This window comes from Melozone crissalis, unplaced genomic scaffold (genome assembly GCF_028551555.1).
Source record: "Melozone crissalis strain CALT ecotype California unplaced genomic scaffold, PUWL_Pcris_2 ptg000006l_1, whole genome shotgun sequence".
NCBI lineage: Eukaryota > Metazoa > Chordata > Aves > Passeriformes > Passerellidae > Melozone > Melozone crissalis.
The window spans coordinates 56,832,953-56,845,724 of record NW_026535784.1 but is presented as its reverse complement, the minus strand read 5'-3'; the positions used below and the strand labels follow the sequence as shown (position 1 = coordinate 56,845,724).

Here is a 12,772-nt window from a genome sequence, read left to right as displayed (position 1 = left end):
TCCTCCAGGATAAATACCAGCTAGATCCCAGGGATGCCCTGCCTCCTGGATGTTTATTTCAGACACTGTGTGGTCTTTCTATGTATGATGTACTTAGAAGTCAGCAAGATGGTAGCTAGGTTAAAGTTAACTATAGAACTCTATGTTCTTACACAGATGCAACAACTTTTAAGAGTTTTGGTCTTTAATGCTCCAACTTGGACAGATCTGGTTATGGTCCCATAATAAATAAATGTACCATACATGTAGAAATGTATGGTGCTGCTGAACTGTGAGAATTTTGTTTTTCTTCTGAGAAAGATATTGTGGATTTTATGTAGAAGTACTCTGTCTTCATTTAGGCTAGTATTAATAAACATGCTCTTCAATTATGAATCTTAGCCCTAATTGAAATTGCTAATGTAGTTAATTTATATATCTGTGATTTCCGTTTGTGGAGTATTTCTTAAATGTTTAGTCTCCTAATACCTGGTTGATAGTTTAGTTGTTTTGATCAAATTAAAAGACTGCATTGGTGTAGTCTTGTCACTTGACTTGAGGGGAATAGTGTTGATCTTGCAGGGAGATAAAATTTTAGAGAGAGCAAATAATTTATCTGTGCAACCTTGAAGCTGAGCAGCCCAGTGTTCCCTAAGGCTCTGTGCTGTGGTTATTTTATGAATTTGCAACTAAAGCAATTCTTTCTGAACTGATCAAGGGTTGTTAAAATTATACAGGTTACTAAGAGCTTTGACTGCTTTTAGCTGTGCAACTCTCATTTGTTCTGCACTGTTCTCTAAGGGTAGACTGTTGGTTATTTGGTACTTGTAATGTGTTTTTACAGAAATTTGTGTTTTTCTTCTGCCTTCAGTAAAGAAATAATCTCCATCTTCAGTAAGTAGCTATACAGAGCAACTTGAAGAAATGCGATTGTTTTGTGATTTGTTTGTGATGTTTGGTCTTGCTCAGTGCAAGAGTATTCTGAGGATGAAAGCAATCCAGGGGGGTTTGTCTGCTCTAAAATGACTGTTTAGACAGATTTGGATGTGAAATGTCTTGGATATTAACACTACTGATCCGGGCCCTGTGAGGATTCTGGCTGGTGAATCTGAAGCCTTATGGCTCTGGAGAGAAGCCTTATGAACAGCCCTTTCTCCAGTGCAGGGTTGAGTTAAAGGTGTCACAGCTTAGAGTTCTGTTTATTGAATTATACAGGAGAATTTTTATTTACTTTTCAAGAACAATTGATGGTCTGGGAATACAAAATGCTGTACACAATCAGACTTTCATATTGTAGTAGCCCTTCTGTGTCCCATGCCAGTGTCCCTCCCAGTGTGCTGTGCTCAGTTGAAGGTGAAAATGGTGCTATATTAAATTCTGTTTGGAAGTGAACAACTTTTTTAGATCCTTCTCCACCTATAAAGTTAATTCTTTTAACAGTGGCTTTGTGTGTTTTTCAGTTATAGAACTGCTGTAAACAGGTTTTTTGTGATAATGGTAATTATATGCATTTTCATGCAAGTTGCTGTGTTGTAGCTATTTTCATTTTTATTTCCTGCCACTCTTGAGTTGCAGGAGTGCAGTGTTTTTACTGTTAAATTTGGTTTCTTCCCCTTTCCTGAGAGTCAGAGTTATTGATTAATTTACCTTAAAGGCCAGTGTTGGTAAAATGGTGAATACTTTTAATATGCTAAGATAGGTAAAAACTTTCTAGCAATAGTGATAAAATAACCTGTAATTTAAAACATTGCAGCAAGTATGTATTTTAGCCCTGAACAAAGAGAAAGACCTTGCCTGTCGTGATGAATTGTTGAGAAGTGGGGTGTAGGTTTTCAGCTGATTGTGTGATCTGATTGTAGGGGAGACTGGGAATTAAAGGGACATTGACACTAGTGAATTATTTATTTTGTAACTTTTGGTTGGTTGGTTTGTTTGTTTGTTTGTTTTTTATATAGGTTGCTCGAGGAAGGAAATCACTGAACACTGGGAATGGCTGGAACAGAATTTGTTGCAAACTCTTTCAATCTTTGAAAATGAGAATGACATAAATACATTTGTCAGAGGAAAAATACAGGTAGTGTATTAATTACTGCACTTGTTGTTAGTGATAAATATGACTGGGGAAAGAAAAATGATGTGAATTTGAAATAAATTGGAGCTGGTAGTTCCCAGGCTGCTCTGCCTTTTTGAAGGACTACCAGATGCTAAGTAGCAACATGTGTAAAAATCAGGGAAACTGGGAATAGTGCATGTAGCTTAGAATAGTGTGATTTTTAAAAAAACCATATAAATATATAGGCAGGTCTTAAGGCATTGCAAGTTCTAAAATTAATTGCACTGTCTTAAACTTTGACAGTTGTCTGTGCTACTGTTTTTCCATTGCAAGGCTTAATGTTAACTTTTTTCATGCACTCATAATGTCTCCTCCCCCTCTTCTGTGCAGTTAAGTCCTGCAGTATTGGCATTTGCACTCCATATAGGTGTTAGGGTTGCTGGTTCATTGATTTGTTTCCTTGATGGGAAGTGGGAGTGTTGATTTTCTCAGAATTTCTTTTTCTCTTTATAGGTCAGATAATAACTATACTGGCAAAAAGTACTTTTTTTTGTACTAAGAATTATCTAAAAATACATACTTTTTTCAAAGATTGTAAGAAGAATTGCTGTATTTATTGGTGTGTGTTCAAAGTATTGGCTTTGTCTCATTCCTCTTTTAACATTTTGTATCATAAGTCAGCTCTCTTACAAATCCCACAGTTGCTTGTGTTTCCCCAGTGAATCATGCATGAGTGCTATAGATGGTCATGGAAGTACCTTATATGTGTGTTTTGAAATATAATCCTTAAGGAAATCGTTGCTTCTTAGATTTGGATCAATACTAAATGTGAACGATGTTTCTCTGTCTTATACTCTGCTCTTCATGTAAATATGGAGCAAGTTGAAGGCAAAAAGTCACAAAAAAAGCAAAAATTTTATAACTTTTATATAAAAGACAATAGAGATTGGGAAAATAAGCAAATAAAACAGAGTATAGAACAGAAGGAACCGTAGTCTTTAAAAATATCAAAAAACATCTTTTGACCTGTTGCCTCTTCAAATTTCATGAGGGTCATCTGCACCTGAAAGTGGGAAATTTTTTCCACTCTATTAGTAAGTCTGATTGAAGATTTTTTTTAATTCTTTCTTCTCCCCCCCCTTTTTTTGCTCTTTTATGCTCAAGGTCCAATAAGAGGGGTCATAGAAGTAATATAAAATTTTCTGTAAAGAACAACAGTTCCTTTTTCTCTTCCCTTCAGAAAAATGTCATGTGAAATCCTGTATCTGTTTCCCCAGGAAGGAAGAGGAAAATACTGCAGGCCATGGGTGCTTCACGGGGCTGTTAGGAGTGTTTGAGTTAGGTTGGATAATTTAAAACAAGGCACTGGCAAGGGGGTTGGTGTTTGGTTGCTGTTGACATGGACACAGCAAAGGAGTAAGGCCATCAGAAAGAAAACCTTGAATAACTACACAAGCCAAAGAGCGAGCAGAACAATAAGAGCTCCCTGAACGACTTCCTTGGCAATGCAGTAACCATTGTGGCCTGGATGGCAGTGGGAATTAGGATATCTGATAGCCCATGGCCACTAACAGGATGTGTTCTGGTTTTATTCCCTGCCAGGGCATCATTGCTGAGTACAACAAGATCAATGGCATCAAGGAGGATGACGACACTGAGAAATTCAAGGAAGCCATAGTGAAATTTCACAAGCTGTTTGGGATGCCAGAGGAAGAGAAATTAGTGAACTACTACTCCTGCAGTTACTGGAAGGGAAAGGTTCCCCGGCAGGGCTGGGTGTATCTCAGCATCAATCACCTTTGCTTTTACTCTTTTCTCATGGGCAGGGAAGGTATGTTAGCAGTGGAATGGTAATTTGTGCATCTCACAATGGTTAGGAAATCTCCTGTAGCTTGTTTCTTTTCAAGTACTGATCACTGAGGGTACAAAGACACTACTGAGGAAAGGAGAAGCAGGGAGCAATTCCCTGATTTGTCACACTGCTTAACTGGGTGCTTGTTCCCTTGTTTGTTTGGTCTTTCTCAAAGTAGTTCTCTGTAAAAAGGAAATAGGGACAAGATCACACCAGTTCTGACTTTCTTTTCTGCTCTTACACAATCCTCATGTACTACTCTGGCAGACTTTGCAACCTTAAATCACACATCTATATTTGTTCAATACCAGAGCATCAAAAAGGTTTCAGAGGAGACCCAGAATAAAGAACTGCCTAGTGTGGATGCAACCAGTCTGCTCTGCAGGGAGTTAATTCAAGGCACAATGGAGTTGAGCAATTCAGCACAATTTTTGGTTATGGGCAAGGGATCACTCTTGGGATTTAGCCCCGGCTTTAAGGACACCAGCTGTATTGGTCTTGGGAGAAAAGCTTAGGTTCTGTGTGGCTGTAATATTTGAAACTTTTTGCTGTATAAAAATAAGACAAGCCTGTCTGATGTGTTCAGACTGTGTTTCTTAGCTTCCATTGGAAAAGGAGATCAGAGACTGAGCTAGTGCAGTGACAATGATAAGTCATGTTAGCTTACCTGGCCTTGCAATGCTTGTGTGGTATTCTGTAAATAAAGTAAATGATATTTAAACTCTTTTATCTCCTGTTTGTCAGGTGACAGTGGTTTGTTTGTACAAACTTGATCTATTTATGCTGTACTCCCAACTTTTCAGGGTGCTAGAAAAAGTCAGTTGAATGCATTTTATAGGACGAGGAAGCTAAAAGCTCCTGAATATGCTCATTTTTGTATTGAACCTTGTTTTTTTGTTTGCTCCGTTCAGCAAAGTTAGTTATCCGTTGGGTTGATGTCACTCAGCTTGAGAAGAATGCTACGCTGCTCTTCCCTGACATGATCAAAGTGAGCACGAGGTCAAATGAACATTTCTTCTCAGTATTCCTTAACATCAGTGAGACATTTAAACTGATGGAACAGCTTGCCAATATAGCCATGCGACAGCTTTTGGACAATGAAGGATTTGAACAGGACAGGTCATTGCCCAAACTGAAAAAGAAATCCCCCAAAAAAGTGTCTGCTCTAAAACGGTACGTAGCATTGCCTCTTACTCATTTGTTCCTCCTCTGCCCTTGTACTTGCAGGATTTTGTCCAAAAGTTTTTTAATGTTGTGACCGTTTACTGCTACTCCAAAAGGAATGATTGATTCCAGCAGTGGCAAAATGTGAATAATTATTTAAATATAATTACTTGATATCTTGTTGAAATAGGAATACGAGCATGTTGCAGAAATAAGCTTTCTTGAGCCAAATGCTCATTTGTTCAGAATCTCTTTAGTGTATCTCCTGATACTGGCCACATTTTGGTATCTGTTACAAGGCCATTTTATGTCTGTATGGGAAGGTGATAAAGTGATTAATGTGCTGTTAAGAACTATACCTAGCATTCATATTTTATCTTATCACTGGAATTGAGGAATTAGAGTCTAGATTAACAGTTCTGTCTGGAATATAGTTTAGGTAACAGCAATACAGAAATTGACATAAAATTCTAAGGAATGAAAAGTTAATCTGAAAAATATTTCTTCTTCTTTTATATCACACTTCAGCTTGTTAGTTTCTTTTTCATTTTTTCTTTATATGCCATTCATGTTAGTGTACCATACAGAATTATAGCCAGTGCTTGTTTATATTTCTCATTATTTAGTGACATCTGACACGCATTGTATCACTTTTGTTTGTCCTTACTGTTGAGTGTTTTGCACTGAATGCATTATCAAGACTAAGTCTTGAAATTGTTACCAAACTCTAACCTTAAGGATTCCATAATGTTAATAAAAAAGCCTCAAAAAAGCATTTTTTTTATTACTGTAAGCAAAAAATGGATTCACTGTATATATTCTCAGAAAGTGCAGCTGAATATGGAAAGCTCACTCAGTCTTTCCTCTCTGAGAAGTGAGGATGAATGTCTGAGTCATTCATAGCAGACTTTTTTCTCAGGTGGTTTTAGAACCTTCCAAAAGTGAAGACTGTATCTCCCCTATAGGCAAATTATTTCCAGCTTTTTGCTGTACACTCCTTGCTTAGCTGAGTTACGTGTTGCAGGTAACTTGCAATGATTTGCATAAAATATATCTTAAAATGTATTAATACGTTCCCTAAACCAAGAAAATCTTTCTGTGGGTTTTTTTAGAGATCTTGATGCCAGAGCAAAGAGCGAGAGATACCGTGCATTGTTCCGACTCCCCAAGGATGAGAAATTAGATGGACACACAGACTGTACTCTTTGGACTCCTTTCAACAAAATGCATATTTTGGGTCAGATGTTTGTGTCTACAAACTACATTTGCTTTACTAGTAAAGAAGAGAACTTGTGCAGCCTTATTATCCCTCTTCGAGAGGTAAATACTTGTATTTTTAAATTTATATGGCAATTTAAATAAGCAGTGTATTATTTAGCTTTGATTTTTTTTATTTTGGTGGGGGTTTTTGACTATTTTTTTTTATTCTTTTTGGAGAAAAGCCTCTTTTCATCCTTTTTATCTCTTGTGAGCATGCCATACTGATGTGTTCTAGGTAATATTTAATGACTATCTATCTTAGTTCATGGTTCCTACTACTGAAGCTTGCATGGAATTTTTTCTATCAGTTTTCATAACCCTTGTGAATTCTTCCTCTCTCATAACTTGTATTCTGATTTACAGCCCAATTTTACATTTTTTGTGCCTCATAGGGAGGAGTGGAGGGTGAAACTTCCTAGAGTGGAAATTCTGTTAAAGAATCTGTCAGATAAGATTTACTTTTGTCAGATGTAAAAAGATTCATAATCCTAAAGTTTTGAGTTGCCTCTTCACACAGACTTGCAATTGTTTATTCTTGTATGTGGAAAATATTTTGTCTGTATTTTTCAAATTGGTGTGTTTCCCTTTTCAAAGCTGGTTGCTTAAAGCAGATCATCAGTAAGAAGAGTTTCTTTGATGCAATTAAAAAATAATTATGTTGGGGAGTTTTTTTTATGGTTGACTTGATTTGTGGGTTAATGGAAAATTGTGGTAAGTAAGTTTTGGAAGTAGTAGCAAAGCTGATGTAACCAAGGACAGTTTGGCTTGACTGAAGAATGATGGAATACTTCAAGGCACTGTTTTCCCCTGCAAATCATAAAGAGTAAAACGAGTACATGTTCAGAAACTTTGAAGTACAGGTTCTCAGCAGCTTGTTGCAACAACTTTGGTTGTTTGGGATGAGACATTCAGTTACGGTTTCACTGTTTGTCTGAAAATCAGAGGGAATGGCAGTCCTGCAGGTAAAGTGGTGGAGGAGGAGTCAAAGTCTTTATTTAACAGGACCTCTTTTCCTGAATGCAGATTCAGCAACTGCTTTTGATAGCCACAGTCACAGCAGCACAGGATTCAAAGCAGCTCCAAAGCTTTAAGAGACAGAAGTAGGTGAAGGAATAAATGCTTCTGTTTGAACAGCTTCAAGTCTCAGCACCAGCAAGGAGAACAGTAAACCAGGGGGGTAGTGCCAGTCCTCAGAACATCTGATCAGTACCTGTAGTAATTAAAGGAAACCTTTCTATCTAATGAAAGCTTTGAGTTAAACCTTAAGTTAATTCCAATGTTCTGTAATATCCTGGAGGTGTTTTGACAGATGAGACAATAGCAAAGCATTGATTCAGAAATTATGAGGGGGAAAGATGCTTTTCAGTGGCTGACTGCACTGCTCACTGCACCTTCAGCAGGTGCCCTCTCCAAGATAAAGCACCTCAGATATGTGTGTGTCTCTATTGAATAGGAAATAGGTGGATATCAGCTCTCATTATAGCAGAGCTATAATTAGGCTTGCTTTAATAATGACTGTCCTGTGCCTTTAGAACCTGTATTGTGTGCTGATTGTACTCAGACAGCTTTTAAGTGGAACAGGAAACATAGGGAACACTGTTTAGCTAACTTCAATATGCTGTTAGTGAAGTCCTTTAAGTTAACAAGTAGATAGTAGATTTGTAGTTAACAGAAAAATAAAAGGAGGTGGAGAGAACAGAGAAGTGGTTTAGCCCCTGAGTGGTGCACTGCAGTCTTTAAGTCTTCAAAGAGAATGTATGAAAAATGGTTACCCTAGAGCTATTAATATTGTAGTACTTATGTCTTACCATTGATTTCTGGTTTTAAAAAGGTTAAAGGGACAAGAGTCAAAGTCCTAGTGAAATTAAATGTCCTGCTTTCTGTTCTGAAGGCAGTAAGTCAGTTTTCATTAAGAAATCATCTAAAGTAATAAAAGCAATAGTTCAAAGTATTTATAATTGTGATTTGTGTTTTGTTCAATGTATGAACTGCACAAGTTTGAGGGACTGATATGTTTATGAGGTAATAGTTGGTAATGTTTAGGGCACACAACTGTTACATAATTCATCAACAGTGTATGACTTATCCCTGAGATTTCTGTGTGTTAATGTGCTTTACCAAAACCTCAGGGAACTCATTCTCTGTACTCAGTAGATTGTGGTATGAGTACTGTTTACAGGCTGGAGTTCAGTTAGATTAGTGACTGTTCCTCTAACAACTGAAGGCCATTGAGAAGCCTCCACCTCTCAGAGTTAGATATTTTCCTTTGTAAGGGAAGATATAGGGCTAATTTCCCTTTGTTGCAAGTTCCTGTGTGCTGTGAAAATGCATTTAAAATACCACTGTGCAACTGTTTTCACAGTATGCAGCTGTAGTACAGTTGTGCAGGAGCATCATCTCAGAAATGGTTTATTCACATGTATTGGCACTAAAAGATAGGCCAAGGTTTCTGTGACCTGTGCTGCTGATGTTAGGAAGCAAGAGAGGGATTTGGAAGTTCTACAAAAAAGCTGATAGATTTGTATCCCACAGATGGAATTTTGTTTTACTGATTATTTTAAAATGCAGTCTGAGTAAAATCAGCTAAGTAGTGCAGGGGATTTTTGATGGAAAATGTACTGAAACCAGTTGTTTGAGGGATTACAGCCTTTATCTTTCAGGCTGGTAAGCCCTTGTATGCAAACCATGTTTTCTGGCAAAGGAGTGTCCACTGGGATTTGATATAAGGGTGGAAGGAGGCTTTATTGTATTAAGATGGTTTCTTACACCAAGCAGCTTGATTACCTAAAGATCTTAAGCTGTAGCAACTGTTTGTTCCTAGGTGACAATAGTGGAAAAGGCAGACAGCTCCAGCGTGCTGCCCAGCCCACTGTCAATCAGCACGAAAAACAGAATGACGTTCCTCTTTGCCAACTTGAAAGACAGAGACTTCCTTGTGCAGAGGATTTCAGACTTTCTGCAACAAACCACCTCAAAAATATACTTGGATAAAAATATTTCTGGAAGCTATATCAGCTCGGATGATGAGGTATGTGAAGGAACACGAATAATTTACTAGAAGAGGATTTTAACTGCTGTGGGGAGAGGAAGCACCTTTACGTTTTTGTAAAGCTAAACCTTTAGGCACAGAAATGTGACCTCTTTTTTGTTAATGCCTTTGAGCTGAAGTGTTAAAATTTGTCAGTTAGGATATCTGTCTTTTTCCTGTTAAACCTAAGAGAAGTGTCATAGTTAATTAACTGGTTAATTGAATAGTACTTTTTATATCTATTTACTTGTCCAACTGAAATGTAATTTTGGAATTTTAATAATTTGAAGAAATTATCAGTTGGCACGAAACTCCTTTTATTCAAGACTTTAGCTGCTAAATCCTGTCTTTTGATTCTTCTGAAAACAATGCCTGAGCTGAGCTGGCTTGTATGTGCCCTGCTAGTGAACTTTGGAACATTTGACCTAACAGGAAAAAACCAGCTCTGTCCTGAGCATCAAATGACCCTATTCTGAACCACCTCCTTACATATGTGTGCAAAGTAAATAGTTCTTAAAAGTTATGACTAGATACACTTTTTTAGGTGCTTTGAATGTCAAGCCTTCTGCTGAATTCCAGCTTTTATGTATGAAATTCAGGTCATATAACAACCTCATCAGTTCTGTTAAACCCAGCAAAGTATAATAATTCAGATCTCAAAGTAGAAGAGGCTTTTGTGGTGTATCATTTTGCTATGATGTTGGTATATCTCACATTCCAAGTCTGTCGTAAGCCATACCTTAGTACTGTCCTGTGGAGCCCTACCCTGTTTGCAATGTGTGTCTTCAAAGAATTTTTCTACTTGCTTTGTTGGGGGTGAGGTATAATTACTGTGCTGTTGTATACCAGAGCATGTAGGCATGTACAGTGCTGGAACTTTTGCTGTAAATGGATCTAAGTGTTCTACCTACTGTATTATAAACACAAATTATTGTAAGCATTTACTACAATTCATAATATGACTCCATATCTAGATATGCATGACTGACTTGCAATTTCAGGCATTTGGTGTGAACTGCTCCATGAGATTTTACTATGATACAGTTTCAAAGCTGTTTGAGAAGTCAGAAAATCCTTTTTCTTCAAAATACTTTTCTTCCAAATCACAATCTAGTAGTCCTATGATATTGCCAGATCAAGGGAGCTGTTCTATTGCGCAGGGCTACTTAGGGCTAACATTACCCCAGCAGTTCTAGTTCTAGAATTTGGTTGTGTTTCAGGAGAGCTGTTGAGAAACTGGAAGCTATTCTGTTATTCTCTCTCTACTGGTTAATTTCTGCTGGTTTATGTTTTTGTTAACCGTTAGCATGTATACATTTTGAGGTAAAGTGAAGTAAAAAGTCCAGACACTGGCTCATCTTTATGCCTGTATTGCTTGTGGCTGCTTTCTCCAGGTGTTTACAAGGTCAAGTAGTTTAATTTCTGCCAGCCCTCACAAAAGCCTGAGCTCTGAGTCAGAGGGAGAGCGACAATTCAACCTCAATGACAACGGAATTCCAACAGCAACTCAAGCTTTAATGACAATGTATCGCCGCAGGTCACCCGAGGAGTTCAACCCTAAGCTGGTAAAATGCACTTCTGAGTGCTCCACCTGACTGAAAAGGCTGTCAGATTATGTTTGCCTTAAAACCCATGTTGCTGACCCAGAAGAGTTTGATTCTGACGGACAGTTAAGAAGAGGCAGTATTTTTCACAGAAGTAAAGGCTTGAACATATTGTTGTTTTACCAGTACAAATAACTTCGCTACATAAAAGAAAGTCTGGATGTAATTCAAGGGGATGTTGTTGTATTCCTGCTCTTAAGTATAACTGCTTCTCTTAGCAGCAAGGTCTACTGGCGTAGAAACTGGGGAATGGGAGGAGGCAGCCCACTAAGAAGGTAACTGGACTGCAGCCAGGTTACTTCTTGTTCACTTGGAAGGTTAGGGTATTGCAGGCTTTTTAGCACTCAAGATTTTAGTGGGTCAGAGTGTTAGAAAGAGAAGATGCATGTTTATGCCTGCCTTTCTTTGCTTTTAGGCCAAGGAGTTCCTGAAGGAGCAGGCCTGGAAGATTCACTTTGCTGAATATGGCCAAGGGGTCTGTATGTATCGTACAGAGAAAACAAGAGACCTTGTGCTAAAGGGCATTCCAGAAAGCATGAGAGGGGAGCTTTGGCTGCTCTTTTCAGGTAGGTTTCCCTTTGAATGTGTCTGTGGGATATAAGCAAAGGCATGAGGGAAGAAGGGAATTCAAAGGTGATTAAAGGTGCACATAATAAGTGTCTGAAAATATTTGGATTAAGTAAGGCTGTGATTGTTAGCGGGCACCAGACAAGTTTAGACAAGATTTCTGTAAGACCAGCAAATGCCCTTTCTCAAACAGGCTCACATAATTTAGGAAGAATACATAAAAAGCAGAACACATGCTTGGCAACCAGAAGCCAGTCGTTTAGGGACCTTCTAGGTGTTCAGCAACCACCAGCAAGCCTAATTCCCATTTATTTAATAATTTCTGGATCCAGTTGAGCTTTTAGCCTTCACAGCAATTGTTGCAAGGACTTCCAAAGGATTCTCTTGATATGTGTCCACTTAAAGTTGTTTTTTTTTTAAGTTGAACAATTTTATTACTAGTTATATGGAAATCCATCCTACCTCAGGCATTCTTCATAACCTATCACCACATGCCTTCTTTAGCTCTACCCTCCCCAAGATAATTACCACAGCTACCCACTCCACTTGTGATATGAACACAAGGGCCTTTTATCTGATGACCTCATGATGCTTTCAAGTTTGTTCTCTATTTCTTCCCCAGTAATATAGTCATGTACATTTTCTCTTTACTGCTGGGCACTAGAGGAATGTTTTTGGAAGATAGACACAGAAATGCAGAGCTCTGTTTTGCGTCCTATTAACAGCTAGTTTGGACTAATGTTTACTGTGTATCTGTAACTCATACTTTCTGTGTAGATTACTTTGTGCTACTGATGCTTGATTTTGTTTCTGGAGAAGTTGTAAAGCCAGTAGTGAAATCTCATAGCAACTCTGTGAGCATGTAGTTGTATCCCTAAGGCTGAGTGCCCTGCCCAGGATGACAGCATCATTTTCAGAAGTAGGAACAGAACTCATAAGTTTTTGTCTCTTGCTTTTGGCTGACATGTCATACTCTCTGCAACCAGACACTAATCTACTCTGTTCCCAGGGCATGTAGCTTTCTCAGAGACAAGTTTTGAGTTATTTAGGATATCCAAACCCACAGCCAGCTGCAGAGGGAGCTCATGATACCATGTGACTGCACAGTTGGTTTGTTCTTCATGCCTCTTGTTTCGTTCTGGCTGAGAGGGATTTTAACCTCATTGTAAAATGCCTGTAGAGAAGACAGGAAGGGCTGACAATCACCAAAGCACATACTTCTAAATTTTTAAATCACCTTTAAAGAAATAATATTTTCATATTTG

The 12,772-nt window shown here is 38.0% G+C and overlaps 1 protein-coding gene across 1 annotated transcript in view; it reads left to right on the top strand.

Annotated features, from left to right (window-relative positions):
• TBC1D9 (TBC1 domain family member 9) overlaps positions 1-12,772 on the top strand; it is a 42,687-nt gene that overhangs the window by 14,128 nt on the left and 15,787 nt on the right. The window contains exons 3-9 of the mRNA XM_054291474.1: positions 1,935-2,053; positions 3,635-3,863; positions 4,796-5,057; positions 6,161-6,368; positions 9,130-9,336; positions 10,731-10,901; positions 11,356-11,506. Coding sequence (XP_054147449.1) covers positions 1,935-2,053; positions 3,635-3,863; positions 4,796-5,057; positions 6,161-6,368; positions 9,130-9,336; positions 10,731-10,901; positions 11,356-11,506 — 1,347 coding nt within the window. The remainder of the gene's footprint in view (positions 1-1,934; positions 2,054-3,634; positions 3,864-4,795; positions 5,058-6,160; positions 6,369-9,129; positions 9,337-10,730; positions 10,902-11,355; positions 11,507-12,772) is intronic.